The sequence below is a fragment of the Odontesthes bonariensis genome, chromosome 17 (genome assembly GCF_027942865.1).
Source record: "Odontesthes bonariensis isolate fOdoBon6 chromosome 17, fOdoBon6.hap1, whole genome shotgun sequence".
Lineage (NCBI taxonomy): Eukaryota > Metazoa > Chordata > Actinopteri > Atheriniformes > Atherinopsidae > Odontesthes > Odontesthes bonariensis.
The window spans coordinates 23,564,548-23,588,911 of record NC_134522.1 but is presented as its reverse complement, the minus strand read 5'-3'; the positions used below and the strand labels follow the sequence as shown (position 1 = coordinate 23,588,911).

The following is a 24,364-nucleotide window of genomic DNA, read 5'->3' as shown; positions in this document are numbered from 1 at the left end:
AGCTCTGCCTGTTGTGAAGTTTTAGTTTTAAAGTCATCACAGCCCTTTTCTGTCCATACCTGTTTTTCCGTTAAATGTGAGAATCAACTGCATTTTCTATGTGGTCTCATAGAAATATCATTACAAGTTGCTCTGGGGTTGAGTAAGCCAAATGCACAGACAGCAAGTGTAAACTACATAAAATACACCCTGCAGTAAACAGAATTAGAGGAGAAAGTATTGCAATCTTTTCTTTATTACAATTTTTGTCTCTTATTTCAATCAGGTGAAGAAAAATACCTTTTTTGTTCAGTATAATAAAATATGTTAACTTTATTCATTTTCTGAAGAAAAAACAATGACAACAAGAAAATAAAAATAAAAACAAACATTTTTTTGCGTCTCCCTCTTTGTAAACCTGGGGAGTTGCTGCATCGCGTGGGAAGCAAACACAATGGAGACGGAGTGTGAGGGAGCGGTGACAGGTGGGAGGAGACGTACGAGGAGACAGAGGATACTGACAAAAAGATAAGGCCAGAAACATACAAACAAAGAGTGTAGCAGGACAGGAGTGCGGTGATGGGGCGGTCGGAGGACGTGGTGATGATGGAAGCGGGTAGGCTGGTGGTCCCCAGTCAGGACGACTGACAGAGTGTTCAGAGGTCGCTCTCTCCATACAGAGCGGTGGAGAACGACATGTAGTCGAGGGCTCCAGGAACACCGTCAGGGCCGGTGTAAGGAGCCATGCGGGCGATGCAGTAATCGGCCTGGTCTGGAGGCAGCTCCCGGCGCAGCTCGTCAGCTAAGATGTAGTTCTACAGAGGATTAGAAAAATCAGACAACAGTACAGTCTCTGCTTAGAAGCAGCAGGTGGTGAAAACATGAAACACACCCTGTCTTGTTCATTTCAAGTTTCATTATTTAGTAAGACGTGGGTTTTCTATCAATACGCTATCATTCTGGTCTTATTTTGTAGTTTTAAGAAGCAGCTTTAAAGGATGCCACTGACTTTTATATTTTTGCCAGCTGCAAAGTTTACAGGCTTGAAAAATCTGTTTTGTTTTTTTTCTTTTAACAGAATAGACTGGTGAAAGGATAAGAAAGTTAATGAATGAAACAGAGAAGAATAAATAATACATTTAATTAAAAAAAAAACATTTACTGCAACACAGCCTAAAAAGGAGAAAACTTTCAAAAATAGTCTAAAAGAGAGTCTGAACGCGGCAATGAAAACGGGCAAATGCTGTTAAAGTGCATTTAGTGACCTCGAGTTAAGTCCAGTAACTAGATTCCATGCTTGTTGTTTTTCTTCTGGACCACTAACTTATTAATTCAAATATTTTGTTTTCCACTTTCGCAGATAGATTTACAATAAAAGCAGACAATGAACGTTGCTAATAGGTTAACCTTCAGCAAGCTGAAGCAAGGTTAACAGCTACAGTTGCAGGTCATGCAGCTTATGGCATGTTCATGTGGTTTAGGACAAATGGAAAGCATTTTTTTTCCCTCTTCCTCTTATTGTGGGATTGAAAGTTTTTCTTCTTTTTTCCTGCTTAACTCAAGCTTAAAAGCATATCTAAAACACTAATATTCTAGTTAACATGGTGACCTTGATAGCAAACAGCTGCCTATTTAAATATCCAGCAGCTTGACATATTGTTGTTGTTTTTTGTTTATTATCAAACAATCTCATATTAGCTCTGATTTTTCCCCTGAGGAATATGTGACTCCCAGGATGCGTTATGTCTTCACTAGCTTGTCACTTCAGTCTGTCTGCTGTTGCTGGGTGGGTAGTGTACTGAATTTTCAGTTATGTACAAAAATAGCTGCCTGTTGAAGACTGTGAGTGAGCCAAACAGTGAAGTTGTGAGCCAGAAAGCCAAAAGGATTAGCTCAAGTTTTGGCAAACAGCTCAGCTTTCTTGGTGATGATATGATGCAGCACTGTACCTTGTCCCCTGCAAGAACTTTGAAGGAGGCCATGACCTGGTCGGCTGTGTCTGTGTCAGCTGTCTCGCGGGACATGAAGTCGATGAAGGCCTGGAAGGTGACAATGCCCATCCGGTTGGGATCCACTATGCTCATGATGCGGGAGAACTCGTTATCACCCTGATGGCAACAGAGAAAACATATTAAGTTACCTTAGTGACAAAACCTATTTCAGCATAATAAATCAACTCAGCCAAAGAATAACAGCTCATATACAAAGATGGAAAATATTCTGTCTCCTGTGTGATGTAATTACATTCTACAAAACTGAGTTTCAGGTAGTTTTCTGAATGTAGAAATCATTTCGCATTTGTCAGAAATTCAACAGATGATTAAGCATAGACATACATCCAAAAGAGAATATATTCATCAGCTATTGTTTTCTACTTTGGAAGGAAAATAAGTTTATATCCATTACCATTTCCAAGGCCATTCATTAATCGCAAACAAGTTACTTTACCAGGTTGTAACCCATGGAGATAAGGCAGGTTTTGAAGTCTTCAGCATCCATGACTCCTGTTCTCTTCTACAAGGTCAATGACGGACAAACGAAAGCAGGAGTGGAAGAAAGATACAGAGAAGGAGAGGCAGGGATAGCAGAGGAAGTCACGAGAAGCATGAAGGTTGAACAAGGAGGATATTTAAGCAAGAAATCCACAATATTCATGTAGTGGATATATCAAGGTGAGGGGAAATCAGGAAGAAAACTCAGAGAGGGAGAGTAGAGACAAGAGCAGAAGGGGAGGGATGGAAGTATAAGGGAGGAAAGTAGAAAAAAAGGAAACAAAAAAGAAAACAAGTTAAACCTCTCACCACGGGAGTGTGGCTACGATGAAGTACCTGTGCATCGTTGGCGATATCGAAGCCCAGGCTGATCAGGCAGGCCTTGAACTCTTCTGCGCCCAGAGTGCCCGAGTGGTCCTGGGGTGTGGGGGGCCAGTGCCAGGCGAGGTGAGGCGTCAGGGCCACAGGCCATGCAGCAACACATACAGCGGTGTCAGTGACGGTGAGGTGAAGGGGGTAGGACAGGAAGGTGGGTGAGGTGGTGTTGGTGGTGGGGGTGGGATAGAGGGAGTGCACCATGCACGAGGGGAAGGGAGTGAGAGGGGGAGAGGGTCATGCACAAGAGATGGAAAACAGAGAACACAGTGCATTTACATTAGGATCTGGCAGGTGAACACACGGTGGCAGCTGTGCTGCCATGCTGGGCGAAGGCATTCAGAGGCGTTAATGTGGCGTGTGGCAGGCAGACTACAAGGCCTTGAGGTGAGGTTATTCATATCGTCAAAGGCACATGTACTCAGCAACACAAAATGTGCACTTAGAGGCAAAAGTATCTCTTTAACTTTAAAGACATACTTCAGAGCAAAACGCTTGAACACTTCCAAGATATGTATACATTCATTTTAACATTTACTCATAACATAATGAACATAAGACTTCGATTTCTCAGTTATCAAAATTAATTTGTCGATCTATGAAAAACTAGAAATTCCAAAAGAACGTCTTCAAATGTTTTGAAAACTTGTTCATAATAAGTAAATCATCATAGAAGACAAAGAAAACCAACTACTTCCATTTGACAGGGTATGGCCAGTGAATTTTACCTGGTTTTGCATTTACAAAAATGACTTTATCAACTGTAAATGGCCAACGGTGTTAATTTTTTTTTCGTTAAGTATTTATTTGATTTATGAAATCATAGCAGTTTAGAGATTTAAACAAATCAAAGAGTGAAATACTTTTTGACAACCATACCACAAAAAAGGTTTTCATACTACTGTAATAAATACATTTATTGAAAATAAAAAAAAAAAACTGTCTGCTTATTTAGCTTGAATGTCAAAGTGAAAGCTTTGACATATGAAACAAAAGCAAGTGTAGGGCGACGTTTGGCTTCCTGTAGGCTCCGATCATTGACTTCGGGCATTAATTAATGATAGAACAGCTTTGGAAGAACGCATGAGGTGATGTTGGAGTTAGAGAGTGAGCTAAATAAGAACTCATCCATAATTGGTGCTGTTTCTCTCATGTTTGCCCGGGGGTAAACACTAAGCTCTGAGGGAGGAGGGGGCAAAGTAAGCAGAGCTTTATAGAGGAAGCAATCAATGTGAAGCTCATTGTAATAGACCTGTTCCGTGTTTAATTTTGATTTAATGTATGATAAAAGCATTTTAGCTTGGTGATTTCCCTGAAAGCACCTGAGCCTTTTTAAGGTCTCTGCGCCCAGACACATTCCACACACAAGCTGAACTTTCTACACACTAAGGTTTCAACTCAAAGCATCTTTAAAGGGCTGCCACTGGCCAAACCTCAAGTACTATTTTAGGACCGGTCTCAAACCCATAACTCATCATCTCTCACCTCGACTTCTTTTCTTTGCTGGTGCAGTCTAAATATGCAAAAGAAAAAATTTATGATCGAACATGAGACACATTGTTGCACAAAACTGAAGTAGAACAGTTTGACATTTTGGGAAACACATTTATTTGTTTTACTTGCTCTAAATGACTGAAAGTGTCACGTGTTTATGATGAAAATTAAGTTCGGCAGTGGTTAAACTGGCTTAGTAAACTACACTAACAAAGCTCACTCGAAACCAGGATGTCACTACATTTATTTTTATTTTTCAGGCTAACAACATCTACACAGAACAGCCTGGAATGAGCAAGGCTTCAAACACTCCATCACATTTTTTCTTTTAATTCTGAAATTTTATATACTATTTATTCAGATGACACAATAATCGAGATTAGCAATTATTTTCCTAGTAACTTATAGATGTCCCAAACCACCTTTTCTTACACCTAAGAAACAGGGAGTATTTTGACTAAATCTAACTAAACGGCAACTATAAACAAAAGTAAAAGTAGCCACTAAGAGGGCAACAGAACAACAGCCCCACAGAACAACTGGACTTGAGTCTCTTAATCAAAACCCGAGGAATGGGTAAATGATTTCAATGTCTGTGTGCATGAACTAAAACATATTCTGCATACGCACACACAGTCCTACATATACAAACGTCTGGATCAGTCTGCCAGAGGGTCACTGCACGGGCATGTTATCTGTGTACAGTATAATAATGAAGTGTCGATAACACCGATCCACCTGTAAAGTCTCTCTTCAAAACAAACATCTATGTTGTTCTGTTCCTCTTCTCGTTAGTCAGTAACACAATTCTCCAACTGAAATTTCAGATAAGTGGTGCTCATTCCCATATGTATACTTAAGTTTTGTTTATTTTAATTTGCAATAAGTATAGGCAGCAATTCTGACCACATATAGCGACAGGGATTAACTAGAGAAGATCAATCTTAGTAGAAACCCCAATATATGAAGTGCATCTTTGCAGCATCTGTGTTGATTTGTTTTTCAGTCTTAAATTATGTGACAAACATGTGAGTGTACACTCACATTGAACAGTGGTTCAATGTAACTAATCAATACCGAGTCATATTGATATCATCAATATCACCTGACTCTACAAGAAAGTTAATAAACGTGTTTCTCAAATGTCAAACTATTCATTTCGCAACAGTTTTGTTCCTGTTGCGTGTCCATTCCCCCAAAAAATTCAGACAGCAGCCGGTGAACGAGCAGTGTGTTTTCACAGGCCTCCATGTGCCTGCGCCTTTGTGTCTGCACAGTGATTCAGTACTGACCCTGTCGAAGTGGTTGAAGGAAGCTCGGAACTCATTCAGCTGCTCCTGGCTGATGCCCTTGGCATCTCGCGTCAAGATCTGGTTCTCGATTTCATTGATGGTGCGGGCGATCGTGGTGAGTAGCTGCTCCCAGCCCACACGGATGTGCTGCAGGGGAGAGAAAGACGAAGGCTTTTAGAGGAGATGGAAAGAGGCTCAGAGGCTTTTGTAGTTGTGGTACAAATGGTGGTTGTAAATGATTTGTAGTTTTTTTTTAATCCTATGTGGAGGATGCAATTTACCACTCAGGACAAGGTAGGTTTATCTGATGGGGCCTGTAAAATGCATTCATTACAGATTAACTGTTCGTCATAATCATTTTAAAGCTTTGTTTACATAGTCTGGCAACTGGATGTTCTTTCACTTTACAATTGCCACTTAATTCCCTTCACTATGAGCAGGAAAATAGTAAAAAATTGATAACCGCACATTAACATCAATTGTCACTCATTGCCCATCATTCAGTCATGTATAAACACATTCTCAACTCTACAGTTTCTTCTCCTCTACAGTTTTTCTTCACCTTATCTTTCCATTGAAGAGTTAAAGTATAAAGCTAGGGATGTTCTAGAAATTTATCAGCAAATCCAGCAAAAAGACCAAAACCAACAGTATGACCTCTCAACAGTATTCTGCACTCAAGCCCATTTGTTCCCAATGAAGACGTAAACCTTAAAAAATGTCCATAAATATCTACTGATAAGTAAGCTTCTTATCAGTCAGTTTTACTTTTCCAGCATTTGGCTGACAAACCACAAAGTTAATTTTGTAAATGGGAAACTGGATGGTAAACTGTGACATCAGAGGACCTCAGCTTTGATTCCTTGAACATTTTCAGGCGGCTGTGTACACAAACTATAACCCACTGTTTTGTACTTTGAGATAAACCACGAAGCTTTGAAACCAAGGCACCACACAACAAAGCAGGAGCATCTGCAGGACCCAGCTCCAACAGACAGAAGATTATTTCAGTGGGAAGTGACATAAAGAACATTCATTTGGTCCTTCTTTGAACAGAGCCGAAACCTCAGCAGATGTCTCTTCATGTTTACCTCCATGGTGTAGTTTGTGTGCTTGTTGTCAAAGATGAGGGCTTCCTGAATGAGCTGGTGGTCTCCCTCCAGCTGGTCGATCTTTGGCTTGTAATTGACTATGCTTTTCTCGTACTGGCGCAAGTGTGTCAGTTGGTCCTCCAGCGTGCCGTGCATCTCGATTGAGATGCGACCGATTTCCTGCAAATGCACACAGAAGACAAATTTCTTTGTTTAACTCAAGAGAATTATTACTGTTACTGTTCTTATTTAGTCTCTTTTGAATACATGTGTACATTAATCCCAATACCACCGAGATCAAACTGACTGCACAGAGAGAACCTGAAAATATTTTTGTACATATTTGATTTCTATGTTATCAAATGCTATGTGACATTATTTTCTTATCACAGAGGAAAAACCACTAAAACAATGCAACACGGAAATGTGAAAGCTTTACTATTTTAGATTTCAAACTTTTGAATGCAAAAGACTTCAGTACTAAAGTCTCACTCGTTACCATTCTGCCTCATTCTGAACCCCAAACACGGTCATTTTTACTGTCGGATCCGCTCACACTGACCTCCATTTTGGTCTGGATCCACGGGCCGATGACATTGGCCTGGTTGGCAAACTGTCTACGCAGACGCTCGTTGTTCTGCTGCCGGGCATGTTCTTCAATCAGAGCCTGGTCACGCTGAGGCACCAGCTGCCTGACCTACAGCAGGCAGGAGAAAGATGGAAAACCACGTGTTCAGAAAAAAAAAAGAAGAAGAAGGATGAAAAAACTTCGAGTGAACTGAGAACATCATTTAGTGTTCCTATTTTTCCCCATTCCCCATAATCCTGATGATTCCATATCTTTTCAAACTGTCACCCCTCGGTCTGTTTTATTAAATAAAGCTGGATTTCTCTAATAAAAATGCAACAAACATCTTTCAAAGACTTCCCAGCATGGCACACGTAATTAAGAGACATTCACTGCATCACCAGAAATAGAAAAACCTTTCATGTAAACATAATACAGACAAATACCTTTGAAATAATAACATTCACTGTAATTCAGCCAATGAAATGTGCAAAAGTTTTGCCATGACAGTCAATTTCTCACACAGAACCAAATTGCTCCAGAAAACACAAAACTGCAACTTATCCTTAGAGATTTATGAAAGATTTAGTGCAAATATCAAACCAAACAGGTAGAAAGAATTGCAAGAACTATGTAATAGTATTTAGAGCACAAAGCTTCAAAAATTAATATGTGAAATAAGTATTTTGAGTAGAGCTTTGGGATTTTTCAAAATCCCATGAAGTTTTACATTAAACTTTCAAGAAGACCTTCTTACGTGAACACGGGGGGCTCTGTCAGTTTCCATGGAATGATCCTGGAAGCTGTTTGCCTTTGTTTAATAATTCAGAGGTTTTAAGATTTAGAAAAAAAGACAAAAGGTTTGTGTCCAACAAAGTACACATCTCTATTTTCAATGCCGCATTATATTGAAATATTAAAAGCGCTAAAAATCTTCGTGTCACAAAACGTGCTTTTCCTGCCCTGCTGTGACGCTTTTTACCGACTCTTCGTCTGTGCACCATCCCAGGGCTTAAATAATTTAACCATCTTACGCCGCATTCAAAATTTACATCTTATTTTCATTTTCATCAAAGGTCTTTTTGGTTTGAGGTCTAATTGAAATGGTCGCATAAGGTTACTGAAAGACTCAGTAGAGAATAGAGTATTGATCATGTTACCTTGTCCCATTTGGCATTAATCTCCTGTGGGTTGATGGTGGTGTAGGGGTTGGTTCCAGCCATATTCACATGATAGGTCTGCACAATTTTGGCAATCTCATTGTGAATGCCCAGGATGGCCTGCCGCTCTTTGTCAGCTTCTGGCAGTGTGGCTTTGAACTGCTCGTGGGCTGTGCTCAGTCCCTGAGACACGAAGGGCAAACACAAAATGTAAACCACAAGAAAAGTATTTGTTTTCATTCATTCATTCATTTTTGTATGTTTTCCATTAAATAGTATTGACTTTCTTCTACTTCATGAATCTTAAATAGATGGTTATTTTTGAAGTTGTCACACCTTCCACAGATACTACTGTATACAGCAATGCTTCTGCGCAAATAAAATCAAATGTCTCTGTACTTTGTTATATGTTAGTTAAGGATATTCTAAATAAATAGCAGCGAGCAGGAAGTACTGCACAGTCTATGTATCCATGTTAGGTAAGATTCCAGACTGTAGGGAACAGAAACACTCAGTTCAAAGGGAATTGTGTACTGTGTAAGGAAGAAATGAAAAATCCCTTCACACAACAGCGAAATAAGTTTGTGGAACTGTTAACTGTAAGCTTTCGGTGGGAAAGTTACTACAGCAGTAGTAACAGATATATCAGCTAGCTGGGTGACCACCGTGATGCATGGAGAGAATGCAGTCCCTTTAAGTGACATTGAAATAGACAGATTTATTAAGGGAAGTTTTCTCAGCTGACATTCCTTGAGCATGGCAGCAGGGGGGTAGGGAGTACCGTTCATGTGCACTGTGGAATGGAACGCAGCTTATGTTTTATAGCTCATGACAAACGTGCATAAATCCAATTAATTATCAGTTTGTTGCTTTGTTATACAGAGAGTTAGGTAATAAGACTGAAAAACACACTGTCCACAGATTATCAGCTGGGGGGGTAGGGCAGCTGTCATTCCAAAAACATCAACCTACCAGTGCTTTTAAATCACCCTGTCGTCTCTCAAAATGAAAAAATGACAATGTAAGGATTTGAGAAAGGTTGTTCCGAAACAGTAACTTACAATGGACCTTTTTTCACAGCAAGCAATCTGACTGTAAACCACTTAATCATATTAAAGATGGCTCACTACCCTTTCGCTTACCGTAAACAATGAAAGCTTATTACTGTGGACAACAACAGGACCCCTCTACAGCTAAATGTAGACAGTTTCAATTAGACCCTGTGTATTACCTGCTCTGACATGTCAAAGAGTCTTTTGTGAAAAAGTTCTGTTGTTCAGATTAAACAAACGACACATTATGTTGCAAAGCCAGACTGACCGTTTCCTCTGGTCTTTAGGATTGGTTAACCTGGCTGACAAGCCTCACATTTACAGGACAAAAGTGTAACGATCACTGAGACAAATAAATAAATAAATAAATAAATAATCCAGAATGTTTGTTCCGGGGCTGAATTTGAATAATTCCATGGAAAATAAAGCCTTAAAGCCTAAAGTGTTTTCTCTGTTCAGCCTTCCTTGTTTACCTGGATTTCTTCGATGGTGTGGACGATAAAGGTGTCCTGCAGGTCTTCCATGGCGCCCTCCATCCAGTTGTTGAATGGAGCCGCTCTTTTGGCAAATTCAAGGTAAAGTTGGTCGATAGTTTCAAGCAGCTTCTCGGTTCTCTGTTGAGCATTAAAAATGCGCACAATCCTTTTACTGATTTTCAAAGTCTTTTTTTGGTAAAGTACAAGAATTCACAGAGAATTTATTTCATTCCTGATCATTTACAATGCGGCAAACTATAGGTGGGTTTGAGGGTTATGTTTTTACAAATAAAATCTCCAAACTATAAATGATTTTCAAGGCCAGTAAGAAACTCTGAAATAACATGGTCCCTTCACAGCCTCTAGCTGTGAGGTAAGCCACTTTCATCTTCACATGTAGAATTACTTTTGCTCTCAGTCAAAGAAAGGCTATAGGGAATTTTAAAACAAGAGGTAACAAAGTGTATGATTTAAGACATCTGACTCTTTAAAAACTTTTCTAGTTTCTGCTCCCCTAGGGTTGTCCCAGAATCTCTTTTGTCCCATGTCACCTGCAATGCCTCACTGCGTTTCTGGGTCAGAGCTCCCAGTGCGTCCCATTGATCGCAGATCCGCTGGCAGCGAGCATTAACACTCGGGGAGTCATAGTAGTCCAGCTCACTGGAGCACAAAACAGATAAGAGCACAAGAGATTCATTGTCATTATGTCTGTTTGCGTCACTGCAGCTTTTATTCATATTCTTCGGTAGTCATTTGCCATCTTCCTGGCTTTTGTTTCTCGGCTCTTACTTTAACTCCTGCGCAATGGCTGCGATCTGCTCCACACGGTCCTGGTGTGCAGCCAGGTCACTCTCAAAGGCCTCGTGTTTCTTCAGCAGGGCCTTGATATCTGACAGAGAGGCCGTCTCGTAGTCCCGCTTCTGCAGCATGTCCTCTTTACCTGCAGGGGGCGACACAGAAAACGTACCAGAGAAGATAAAGTAACACATGATCAAAACTGATCAAAACAAAACAAATTTTGTCGAAAAATAGCAAAAATCCAGAAACACTTATGTATCTATAGGCTGTAATTTACATTATTTATACTCAACAGAGGAGCATTTCGGATCTTTACATTAAACTGTGAACATTTTTAAGTATCTGAGTATCTGTTAAACATTCTGTACCTTCGGTCCAGGCTTCATGGATGGCAGCTTTCTGGCGGAATTTCTCTGCCAGGTGGTCGAGTCTTTCCAGCCTGCGTATCTCATTGAGGAGCCATTCTTCATAGCCCTTCTCAGCTCCCTCTAGATTTCCCCATGCATTGTTAATGTCCTGTACAATGCGAAGGAAAATACTTAAGGGTTTGTTTTTGCCTAAATGAAGCTGTGACTAAAAAGGTATTTACTTTTTGTAGTCACAGCCTACTTCTTAACATCTGTTCTGTAAGTAAAACCAAGTTAGTTCAGTTTTTTTTTTGTTTTTTTCCCCATAAATACAGGTGGGTGACGCAGCTGCTAGAGTTGCCACACACACTTTCACAGGTATTTTCTGGCTTTTTTAAATTCACTCTCCTTTTTTCGCTCTGTTTTGGTCTCCTCCACATCTTCAGAAGCATAACTGAGCTTTCAGCATCAAATAGAACACAGTAACATTAGCATAAGTCCAGGATTTCTTTTTTGGCCGAGTAAGTCATCTAAAATCATACCTTTTTATCCATTGGTAATGCTCATTGCTGCATTCAGCATAACTTGAATCTGGAACAATTTGATTAATTCTTTGAGACCACAGAAAGAGAAAAAAAGCCTCATTGACTGTTGTGAATGTGCTCAAATTCAAAGTTTTTTGTAAATGAAATCATCGGAGCACTAAACTTCAAACAGGTTTTGTAGATGTACTGCACTTACATGGTTTAGGCAAAATTATGCATCTCTTTGACAACCGTTACCCATCAAGAATTCAAAAAAGCTGTGCGCACTAAAAGGATTGAATCTCAAACTTTACTTTCATAATTTAGTTTCTATGTGGGTGAATTATACTTTCACAAACTATCATAACGTACCGAGACCATCTTTCCCTCTGAGGGCATGAAAGCGGGCCTGTTGCTGAGCCTCAGTTTGGTCTGCAGGGTGTTGAAATTGATCTCCAGCTGGCACTTCTCCTGCACTTTGGGCGGCTTGTGGAGACGGCGGTAATCTCTGAAGTCCTCCAGCTTCTGCTGCATGGCCTGCATGGTGTTCTCAGGCATTCGATTCTCTAGCCAAGGGATGGTGCAACGGATCCACTCCAGCAGCTGAAGTGTTGGTGGTGTTTGGGCAAGTGTGTGTGCGCGCGTGTGTGAGTGGGAGAGCACACATGGTAAAGGGTGAGAGTAAGAGTGCAGAGATGGAAGATGGAGGAAAAACAAATTAATGGAAATTAAGAGGCAAGGGAAAGCAAAGGACAAAAATGGAGAATTATGGAAGTCAGAAAGGAATGAAATGCAGTGGAGTATATGTAAATGATGAGGAAAAAGAGAATAAAGTTGTGACAATTGGTTAGTTTATGAAGTTTTTCCCAATTTCGTGAAAGCCACATGTAAACATTTCTGTCTTATTTGGGTGTTTGCATTTCTCATCTCTCAACATTTGTCTGGCACCAATAATCACGTTTAACAGTTTTTAAAAACCATATAAAAAGGAAAAAAAATAAAATAAAAAAATCGCACATTTACAAATTTGCCTGTAAAAGGAAACCCATTATAGTTCAAAGCAGCCGAAGTCTTTTACTGAAATTTACATTTAGTCTTCGTTAAAATCAAGCTTGAAATAATCTTGCCTTTAATCTTGTTGTTAAATTCAAGTGTGCATGTGCCATTAGAAGCACGAGAATGCACCACAAAGAAGTCTTAAAGAACACATGATTTTTTAAAAAAAACTGTTAACCTTGAGAAACCCAATGATAATTCAAAGGAAGAGTTTACTATTTTATCAAGTACTGACTGGGTGTTCAGTTGAAAATCTTATGTTGTAGAAGATGCTCGAACATGCAAGATGTAGTACTCATATAACTCGTATACAAAATAAACAACAGCCAAAACACTGTTGTGATGCCATTCAAATCACTTCTTTATGACTCAAAGCAGCACTGTCTGCCTGCCTGTTTATCTTGATCTGCCTTGCTTGCCCCCTGAATTGAGCACAAACACCCCCGGGGATGGGAGGCAGGAGGAATAGCTCAAAAGGAGCGAGATGGAGAAAGGGTTGGTAGAGAGAAGTGCAGGGCAATTATAGGAAAAAGTGGGGTGTGCTCACGTCACTGGCCAGCTTCTCATAGTCCTCCATCAGCTGCTCATTCTCTTGGTTGACAGCCAACACCTTGCAGATCCTGTTGGCCGCTGTCTCTGCCTGGATGACGAGGGCGAAGGGAGAAAAATGGTAAGGCGCAGAGCTGAGAGAGAGCACATTTTAAGCCTTGGTGTTGTTCTGCCATCTATGATCGATACATCCATTTAGTGATTGCTCTGCAAAGTTGAGGAGTTCTATTTGAACTCTTTCTGCCATTTGACTGTAACCATCCATCCATCCATCCATCCATCCCGCCTACAAAAGCACTCGGATTTCCCAAATGAGTCATTTTTGGGAGTGAAGCAATAGATCAGCAACCATAATGCAAAACAAAATCAGGACAGCTACTATATGATGTTAATGCTGTAATAATGTCAGTGCTTTTGTGTTGTATTGACAAATACACAAAAAGGCTCTTGTACTGCTAATCAAAGGTTTGCTTCCCACAGGATGGACTAACAAGGACGCATTAAATTATAGGTCAAGTTGCTATAAGGTGTAGGGGCACTTTCACTCTGCAGGACTGTCCAATTATAGAGCGGAAGGAAATTTTTCTTCTCTACCTACATTCGAAAAGCCTCAACTGGGGAAATGAAAAGTGAGATTTAAGACCTTGTCTGTGACTCACTTCCTTTAAACGGCCTCTAAATCTTTATCATTGGGCTGCTAATGTACAAGTCTAGCAGTATTTTCCATGACAACGTGTTCGTTTTACCTTTTGTGTTGAAGATGAAAATGTGGTCAATCGTGTTTATTGAGAACAAGAGAAAAAAAGCTCACAGTAAAAATACAGACAGAGATTTAAGCAACATGCATAAAGTTTGGAAAATATGCAGCAGATTTTAAGCTGAGAATTGAAACAATCAGCCAGGCCTAAGCTTTCAACCAGCACTTGAGACAGCTGTTTGATGAAAGAAAAGAAATTAGCCATTATAAACGGTGGTATAACATCCACAAGAGTCCTCTTACAGAGACACAGCGAGCTGAATTTGAAACGCCCTTTTATTTTGTCTCAAAGCTCAGAGACTGGCATCCCACATGAAGGACTGCTTCCAGCCTCCGTTGTGAAAAGATCACAGAGGAATCTTGGCTCGGTCAGAGACTTGCTCCGGGGGCTCCACCAGCAGCAGCCGAGCTGCCTTAAAAGGAGAGCCAGGATGTGCAGGCTGTGCTTCTGTGAGCAAATGTTTGTGCGCTGGGCCGTTTACCGAGTGCCCCGACAGCCAGGACCTCCCTCCCAAATTACTCTGCTCTGACATCAGAGTTAGAAGCCAGGGGACACTGGAGAGAGTGAATATGAAAGCTGAAAACCTAACCATTAATCCATTATGATAACTTTAATATCTACTAGGTGTGGGGTTTTTAAAAAATCCTGGTGTTATTTTAATAAGCAATCATAGAACATTCTATGATTCAGTTGAACTCACCATCACAGCCTGTTTGCACCTTTCTGTCCACCTGAGGAATATTCTTGAACTTTAAACACCGTTGTTCTTTCCAGCACTTCTAGAGGGGAAACCCCATCTCTTTAGCTACGAAATACATATCTGGTGCTGTGGAGGTAGTTTGAGGAGTGTCTAACCTAGCTTTTTCATTGAGAAAAACTGCCTGTGCAGCAAAATATTACATTATGAGAGTAATGAGAATAACAGGAAACAGTAAAAAAGTGGGCTGACTGAGAAATACTAAAGTGATGCAACTCCTGTAATACTTTGCTGTGTATTATTCACTATAGAGCCACAAATAAGAGGTTAAGTGATCCGATGTTGATATAAAAATATAATTGATCAACTTGTGATTGGTACTTTAGAGTGTTCCTTTGTTACAGTGCAAAGTACAATGATGGTGGAGAACCAAATGACAAAATATAAAGAATATATTAAAAAGTTGATCACTTTTAATCATGTAATACAAAACAGAAAAATTTCAAGTCATTTTGAGTTCAAATGTGACCTTAAAAACCTCCTTGTGTGTAAGAGCATGTAAACTTTGATTAAATTTGAGCTTTACTTTGTATAAATCAATGTGAGGACCTCAACATATAGACCCAACCCGCAAGGAGTGATGATGTTTATGGTTACATCTGTCCCCTAAGGGTGCAATCTAAAGTGTTAGACAGAGGAGGAGTAACTTCTTCCACCCCCTGCTTTGATGTGAAATCTTTGCCAGTGCTGTAAATGTGTGTGCCAGCAAGCAGCTGGAGCTCTCAGGAGAACCACCAGCTCCATTAAGAACTGGATCCTAATAAAGATTTTAAGTACAGGATAGTTAGCAGATATCCTGCGTGTGTGATAAGTCTTTATTGTTTTATGCAGAGATCTCCAGTGGATTGGACATGTCTTTGGAATAATGTATTGCACTGAGAGTGTAGGGAGACCTTTCTAGTGGAGGAGAAAGGGTCGTGCTTTGTATTCAATTTGCTACTCAGAGAAGGCAGATAAGGAAGTTCTGAATAAGTGAGGATTCCCATTAGAGCCACCCACGATAAAAATGCATGAACTTATGACACTTGAAGGCACTTAAAATTAATTCAACAGATCTGCGTGGACATGTCAACAATGCGAATATGTGCATTCCTTGAGCTGTTTCATGATTTAAGGCAAACTCAAAGCAACCACGAGCACTCTATTCATGTTATGCTGACTAGGAAGAAAGATTCTTGTTCTTTGTGTCATTGGCTAAGAAACTGGTAACTTTCGACGATAGCTTATCTTATGTAGAAACAAAAAAAAATCCTTATTAAATGCTAAAAACGAGAGTATCTGTATGTGTGTTAAAAAAGGCCCATAGTGCTGCAGGGAACTGTATGGCTGTTGGAGCAGTTATTGCACTGGGCCACTTTATATTAGACTTCAACAAAACGACTACAGGATCAAAAACAAAACGAAGCCACTCAAAAATTGTAATTTTTTTGTAAATGAATACATTCAACATTTCAGCAAAAGGCACATTTAAGCTGAATTGCTGATTGTGCTGCTGGAGCAAACTGTGGAATCGCATGACAGCAGTCAAGAATTAAATGTTGGCTACATTAGAGTGGCTGTCATTCTCTCCCAACCAGTTTGACAAGTATCCGGCCATTGTTATCTCACCTTCTGTTTGCCTGAGAACGCGTGGTAGTAACACGACACATAAGTCATGACAGCCTTCTCATCTGGCCTCAAGGTGCTAATGATATCTGCCCGGGGAACAGAGGAAAGGGAGAGAGGGCAGAGAGAAGAAAAATGGAGAGTAAAAGTGTGCAGAGACAAAAGGGCCAGCAGGGGGCAATATCACGAGTCACAAGTCACCTCCAGTCTACCTGAAATTTGTCTTCAAGTTTTGGTCTTTTCAAGTGGTTTTTAGGAAATCTCGATTGTCCCCATACAGAGTGAAACATATCTAACAGCATGTTCAGTGGGAGGTGAGAGCACAAAGAAATAAATAGTCTATAATGTTATCAATCTAACAAATATCTATGGATTCCTGAGATTCTTCATGTAATTTATAACCTAACTCATCCACTTATTCCAGGCACCGACTGTATCTTGTTCTACATATCTCAGATCTGTGATGCAACCCAAAATCTGGCTCCCTCCAGAGTCCTCCACACTTTCTCCAGCAATAAACACTGACGTTTTTGATCCGAATTGCTTAAACACAGCTGTGGTGAAATGGTCTCTTTGCTGCCGGGCCTCCAGATTGAGCCTGGCTTTTATAGAACGATTATCCTTCCCCCAGAACTGAGATGAGCGCCACAGAACAATTTCAGGTGTCTTGCTGTGCGTCAGGGCAGCTGTCACACTAGCTATCGTTCATTATCCAACGCAGAAAGGCCGGCAGCATTTCTTTCCTTCAGAGACACAAGGAGACAGACTCTCCACTGTAGCCAGACGGCGGGGACCCATTAAAGTGAACTGATAGCTTACTGCTCAACTTTGAAGTGCCAGATTTAATTTCATTCATTCCTCCACCCTCAATTTAAGCTGTCACTCTGAAGGCTGAACATAACCGACCTCTTAAACGTTTACATCTCCCCTTCGGTACCAGACTTCAAGCTCGTTTGTATCAACCACAGCTGTTATCACATGCAATCATCATCATTCAGATCAGATAAACTTTGCCGCACCTCCCACTCAATTCAGCTCTTGTTCAGTGGAACGAAACTTTAATCAGGGGTGCGTTTGGAGGCCTGCAGCCCTTACAACAAAAACGTAGACTGGAGACACACTTGTGCTCATTGCCGGTAAGAACACTGATGTTGCTCCATCATGCATTTGGTGGCGTGAACCATGCGGAAAGTAAAGCAGAGTGACCCCTGCAGGGGGCGTTGTGCACTGCAGAGAGAAGGATACTGTTAGGAGGCACCCACAGAGGTAGAAAAAGAGGGAGGAGGGGAGTGAGGAAGAAGAAGAGGAAGGAGATGCTGCATCCAGGATACCTTCTGGGCGCCTGAGAAGGCGTGGTAGAAGCTAGAGACGTAGGTCATGATCGCCTTCTCGTCCGGACGGGCAGTGCCCACAATGTCTGTGAGGAAGAGAGGAAGTCAGGGAGGGCATGGAGGAGGGGGTCAGGAGGGGGTCGAGGTTGTTAAACAGAACAACCGAATGGAGAAACAGGACGTAGAGGTCATCACTTATATAACATTTGGCAAAGAAATGAAAATAAACAGCGTTATTGATAAGGGGTTAAACTCTTCTGTATGTCCGAACAGAAATTGATTTTATTGTCTACAGCTACCCACTGAGAGGACTCCATACTTGAAGATATTGGATGACGCCATGAAGCTTAATTTATTTGTAGAGAAAGAGCTGCATATTTACATTCTGTAGAAAATAGCCTCCCCCTGTGTGCACAGCTGCATAGGAGGATATGAAGACCAAAACATACTCTGTCAGAAAGCAAATAAAGCCAAGTTTTATTATCTTTATTAAAACGTCTCGACGATTGGTTGGTCACATAAAGCCAAATAAGACTTGAGAACCCCGAAAATGAACAGTCCCGTCTAGTTCAAAACTTGATTTTGGTTCCCTTTTTTTGGTCCCTTTTTTTGTCCCTTTTCTTTACTGAGTACAAACCAACACAGAGGCAACTGGTGTTTTTCTGTGATAAACATGTGAAGACGCTATGCCCATTTTAGCTGGTGTGGCTCTCAGACTGCAGGCTGTGGGAACTAACAAGAGTTGTACTGACCCTCAGCTCCACAAAGTACTTTTAGACTTCTAAAAGCACAGGGAAAGTATATTTTGGTCTTTTGACACAGGAGAACGCCTGCTTTCCACATCATCATTTTAAAGTTTGACTCCCTGCCTGCTCACCTTCTGCGTCCAACATTTTGGGGATGTCCAGGTACTTCTCTGCCACGTCGAAGGCTGTGTTCAGGTTGGTCATGGGATCATCCTGTAGACAGCAAACCAACAAGACTTTTAGACACAATTTATATAGCTATCGAGGAAAATGTTGCAGTATTTGTAGCATTTTACTCATAAATCGCTCAATAGGAACGTGAACCTTTTCAGCACAAAGAGGGGAAAAAAAGTACAACTAGATTTTCTCCTTATTTGGTCAGAAAGCCAAACTATTAGCTGCCAGGCTCTTTCATACATTACCTTGCGCAGTTTTCCGTAGTCAATGAGCTCTGGACGGTGTCGATGAATGAGTGCACAGAAACCCAGGCCATCTTTCCAACTGAGAGAGAAAAGTGGAGAAATTGTGATCAGGGTGAAACGGAGGTGAAACATAATGAGAATAGGTTAAATAAAAGTAACGTCACTTTGATCTTTAATGAAGACCATTCCCTTCCTTTAGTGTCCTTAATTAGTTTAACACAAAACACCCAGAAATCATCCCAGCAACACAAGGTGTGTTTTGTCATGCATCGTACCAAGTGGTGTCATATGAAGCTCCGACCTTTGAGAAATTACACGTTTTTGATCCTTCGTGATAATTGAAAGAAACATTCCCAAGCTTGAATTTATTTCGAGTAGCTGGAAGATTTTGTAAAACAAGGATGAATGCTTTGGGCCCAAACCAGCCGGATGTCAAAGGAGAGGAGTAGGCGGTTCTTTCTGTGCCCGTTCGAAAGGGAAAACTTTTGAAAAGTGACTAATTAAATTATTTTCAAGGATAAAACAAAATGGGAAATTACAGTCTGTTAGCATTTGTGGGACAGATCCTGGAACATGTTCAGAGAAAAAGAAACGGCTGCTTGGACATTTTTGTACATTGAACAGACATGGTACCACAGTATCGGCTTTCTTGAATCTTTCCAGAGTCGTTTTTCTTGGCATATGGTCTCACTGTGAAAACTAGTGACGAAGGGACCAGTTTTCACTGAATGCAAAAGCCAACTTGATCTACAAATACCACGAAATACCAACTTTTCACCAATTCCTACAAGCTTATCTTTTATTACAATTGAATCTTATTCTAAGAAACTTGTGAATTCAGGGAACATATTTTGTTTTCCAAATGCAGTAAATCTGAATGCTCAACTATGCACACCAGCTCACATTTTACTTGCTGCTGTGCAGGAAAAGTATATCTTAAGGCTTCAAAAGCCAGAACAAACAGATAAAAGCCAACAAAAAAAGCTCAGTAAAACTGAAAGGGACAAAATGTGCCAAATATGATAGGAATGAAATCTGAAACAGATACTGTCATCTATAAAGCCATTGCATTTCAAACCCAGTAGAAAGTGCAAGACATGACAACAAAATGTAATTTTCTAGAGCTCGTCCGTTTGTTTCTTGGCAGGACATATTTTTAGTTCGGCCTTCTTTGGTTCATCGATTACTGCCGTCCTTGGCTCTGAAGCCAGCCTGTCTTCCAAAGTGCAGCGTCTCAATTTGGAGCGGTAGAAGATTGACTGATCCTCCGTGCTTGGAGAATAACAAGGATGGGCTATTTAAATGCATCACCCATCATAAAAAGTACCTATAGAGAGCACGAGAGGCTACTTAAAGCTTTTTATACATAAAGTGCTCCAGAAAAAAAAAAACAGTCCTCTGCACTCCTCATCTGACTCTCATCTCCTGACTGAGATGTAGCTCCTGCTATCATCTCTGACAGAGAGACCGCATCAAAGGCCTGGCCTGTGCTCTGACAGCTTCTCTCCTCTGCCTCCCTCTCTTTACCTTCTGTTGAAATGACCTCAGCTCCACCTTTCGCCTCACCTCAGCTTTCATCCACATCTGAGCATCACAGTGATCTTCTTTCAATAATTCAACACACACTATGGGATCCTATGACGTGGATTCAGGTCTTAACCCACTCATGGCTATGAAACCAAAATGGAAGGACAGGATTCTAATTCATATCTTCAGATTTCAATTCACTGTTAACTAAATAAATGCACTACTTGGTTACTGCCACTTCTTGTCCTTGTTGGCTGTTGTTGCTTTCAGAATTTCTCTGTTCACCACCAGCACTGTCTCAGGCCTCTGCTCACATCAGTACATGTCAGACGTTAATGTAATCTTGGCATTCTCAAAATGTAATTTCTTCTAAAATCCTAACTGAATCAGACTAATTGAAAAACACATTTGGATTTCAAGCAGTGGCCCTAGGAAAAATCTCAGAGTAAACACATCTACACATAAAAAGCATCCAAGCACCATACTGTGCATTGAAGCAACACTATGAGCTCTTTCCTTGGTTTCTTTCTAGGATAAAACCTAGTATACACGAAAAACCTGCAGTTGCAACATAAAAACAAAATGGAGGGCCGAGCAACCATTTTGCATGCTTGATAAAAACATCTGCTTCAAATTCCGGATACAGAAACAAACTAGTTAAGATTCCAACACAGATACCATGCCACTGCTTTTTGAAAAAGCATAGTAGTATTATACAAGTGTATCTACTGTATCTGACAAAAGGTCTAGACATGTATAAAGGAGCATTTTCACCTGTCATCAGTTTCTGGGAGTGCTTTTAGTCTAATCCAGTCACAACAAGCATATCGTCTCCACAATGTCAACACTTCTTCTATGATCAGGCCAAGACACGCCGATGTATTTGCTCCGGTGGAAATTTGCTGTTCTCAACTTTGGCAAAGTAGATCAAAAGCAGAAAAGCAAGGAGTGACCCCCCAGTTCTGAACTTCCAATCTTAGACAAACTTCATATTGTCACATTTAAAACTTTAAGTGCTTCTAACCTTGACCGTAATTATTAATGAATCAATAAACCTTGAAAGTAATGCAAGAAAAAACTACCGACTGGTGCTGCTGTGAACACCAAAGAATTCAAACTGTGAGGGCTAGAAAAAAGAAACTCATGCAGGCAAGTCACATTCTTAGAAGCCCTCATTTAGATATAATTTGGCAGTTTAAACAACAAAGAATCCCATATACGAAATGCACCGAAGTAATTTTTTCCACTGAAGTTAATCTTAAATGTAACTACTCCATGAAGTGATGTTCATCAACATTTTTTCCCTGCTTGCCCTCAAAATTTAATTTCCCGGGCTTCGTGTCTGGCTCCACAAACTGTGACTGTAACTGCGAATGTAGAGGTGAGGAACCACTTTTTTTTGTTACTTTTTGGCATTTGCCTCCCCAAACCCTTACCTGATGTGAAAGTTTTGGATGTTGACGTTCTTGTAGGGTGCAGTCTTCCTCTGGCACCACAGCAGGAGGCCTTCTTTAGCAGAAGTCTCTGTGGTTGTGGAGAAGAGATCATTGTTAAGTTGGAGAAACTCTCAGGCTTTTACTTTGACTCTGAACTAATCCCTGTTTAGTGGTGGATTAAGTAGAGGTGAAGGGAATGTGTGACTGCTCGGATGCATCGTGCTCTCTGGTTTCCACTGGATACAAAGAGGTGTTTGGTACAGTGCGGTCCCCACACAGAAAAGCAAAACCCTTAAAAGTACACCATGGAAATTTTAGGCGGAACAAATCAAGGCTCATCACAGCTGACATTTAAAGCGGATTACACTGTAATGGCAGGACCATCTTGCAAACACTTCCACCTCAACACAAAAAGAGCAGTCTCTTAAACATTCATATTCAAATCAACATCATTTTTTTAAATCATTTTAAGTCTACATGTGCTATTATGTTGCTTTTGTAAGTTAACACAATGAGTGACAAAGGTCTAAATGCTGATACACTGTTTAAATGAAAGTGCTTTCAATTGTAAATTAAGTTAGTGAGCAGGAGTTCTTTTCAATACAACAAAAGAATAAGAAGTGTCTGAAGATGTTCCAACAAACACACACACACACACACACACACACACACACACACACACACACACACCAACATCCTTGTTTTTCTACATTTGTGGGAACCTACTATTAAAATAATTTCCCCAGCTCACCCCATCATGACCCTAAGCAACACAAATAATACTATACTTATCCTACCCTTAATTAATTCTAACCCCATAACCAAGTTTTGACACCAAAGCTGCCCTTTAACGATTTGGAGACCAGAACTAGTAAAGAAGGCTGACTCTGTTCTGGGGACTGATGTGGAGCCACTGGACCTGACCGTACAGAATGGTTCACAAGTTGCTGCATAAAATGATAAAAAAAATGATAAAACAATAGTGCAAATCCTCTACCAAGGCCGGACAGTAACGGAGTACATTTACTTGAGTACAGTACTTAAGTACAATTTTGAGGGATCTGTACTTTACTCGAGTATCATTTTTGGGGAGTACTCATGACTTTACTCAAGTACATTTGAGAGGCAAATATTGTACTCTTTACTCCGCTACATTTCTATCCATAACCGTGAGTAAAAAAAAAAAAATTTAAAAAAAACCCTCAATTTGTCGTTTCCCTCTCAAACGTGATTGGATTGTGCAGGCACCACTGATTGGGACAGCCTATCAGCAATCACCTTCAGCCTTCTGCCAAAGTCAACTCCATGGTCAGATTAGATGAGAGTTAATGATAGTTTTCGCTTCAAGTGTTTGCTCTGTTTACCAAAAGAGAACTTCATCACTGCCTACAAAAATTCATCCTCCAATTTGTGGAAGCATGTCAAGGTACGTACATTGAAATAAACTTCCTTACATTTCTAAGCTAGATTCTAGCTACAGAAAAGTGCACTAAATGATTGGCTATCCACGATAATGCAGCTTTTTACATTCTCGGTTACGTTTGAGTAGTCAAAGGCACATGACATGCACCCACCAATTTGCCACCTGTAGCTAGCCATTCAGATGGCTAACTTTGGCCTGACAATAGTGAGCATAAGCCGAGATAAGCTAATCGTATAACACCTGCAGCAGGACAGAAGCCCGTAACATCAGTTAAGGTATTTTAGCTTTGTTCCGCTGCACTTTAGAACGCTGGAATTAAGTTACAGCGGAGTTACGGCCATGGTTACGGCACTCTGCCTTTGTTTTACCATGCACCAATGTTAAAGGACAAGACGGTTTTTTTGACATTGGGCCCTTGATTTCACATTATAACATGATGTTCTACTCACCCCTGCTTGTTGTTGGTAATTTGGAGCTGTTCCGAAGATTTTCGAGAGGTGTCTGGCTGCTCTCTTGAGATATTCGGCCATGAAACGGTTTCCTATGGGCAACGTTATACAGGCACAAACTATGCTGTTTATAATTTATTAATTACTGTACACTAGCACTGATAACGTGGAGGTGCGTCACTTACTTAAAAAAATCCGGGTTACTGTAATTTTGAATTTTAGCCGAATGAATAAATAGGCAGCAGGTCTGTGGGCTGTCTGTGGCAGTAGCACGACGAGGACGTCAGTAACACCCACTTTACGACAAAAAAAATCAAAATTACAGTAACCCGGATTTTTTGAAGTAAGCGACGCACCTCCACGTTATCAGTGCTAGTGTACAGTAATTAATAAATTATAAACAGCATAGTTTGTGCCTGTATAACGTTGCCCATAGGAAACCGTTTCATGGCCGAATATCTCAAGAGAGCAGCCAGACGCCTCTCGAATATCTTCGGAACAGCTCCAAATGACCAACAACAAGCAGGGGTGAGTAGAACATCATGTTATAATGTGAAATCAAGGGCCCAATGTCAAAAAAACCGTCTTGTCCTTTAAGATAGGGTGCGAGTTCTGTTTACTGCGCTCGAGTTACGGTGTTATGGTGGCTAGCTAAGC

The 24,364-nt window shown here is 40.5% G+C and overlaps 1 protein-coding gene across 5 annotated transcripts in view; it reads right to left on the bottom strand.

Annotated features, from left to right (window-relative positions):
* Positions 1-217: 217 nt before the first annotated feature.
* The window catches only part of actn1 (actinin, alpha 1), a 56,391-nt gene continuing 32,244 nt past the window's right edge, over positions 218-24,364 (bottom strand). The window contains exons 5-22 of one of the 5 annotated variants that reach the window (XM_075448270.1): positions 21,836-21,923; positions 18,873-18,951; positions 18,582-18,663; positions 17,705-17,790; positions 13,252-13,344; positions 12,021-12,251; positions 11,146-11,293; positions 10,769-10,919; positions 10,531-10,639; positions 9,977-10,117; positions 8,452-8,634; positions 7,286-7,420; positions 6,724-6,903; positions 5,633-5,779; positions 2,808-2,888; positions 2,428-2,493; positions 1,929-2,087; positions 218-794 (exon numbers count right to left, since the gene is read on the bottom strand). In XM_075448270.1, the coding sequence (XP_075304385.1) occupies positions 636-794; positions 1,929-2,087; positions 2,428-2,493; positions 2,808-2,888; positions 5,633-5,779; positions 6,724-6,903; positions 7,286-7,420; positions 8,452-8,634; positions 9,977-10,117; positions 10,531-10,639; positions 10,769-10,919; positions 11,146-11,293; positions 12,021-12,251; positions 13,252-13,344; positions 17,705-17,790; positions 18,582-18,663; positions 18,873-18,951; positions 21,836-21,923 (2,318 nt within the window). In that variant the 3' untranslated portion in view covers positions 218-635. Of the gene's footprint in view, positions 795-1,928; positions 2,088-2,427; positions 2,494-2,807; positions 2,889-5,632; positions 5,780-6,723; positions 6,904-7,285; positions 7,421-8,451; positions 8,635-9,976; positions 10,118-10,530; positions 10,640-10,768; positions 10,920-11,145; positions 11,294-12,020; positions 12,252-13,251; positions 13,345-16,376; positions 16,463-17,704; positions 17,791-18,581; positions 18,664-18,872; positions 18,952-21,835; positions 21,924-24,364 lie in introns of all 5 variants that reach the window. The other 4 variants (XM_075448268.1, XM_075448267.1, XM_075448269.1 and 1 more) reach the window with 4 other exon arrangements.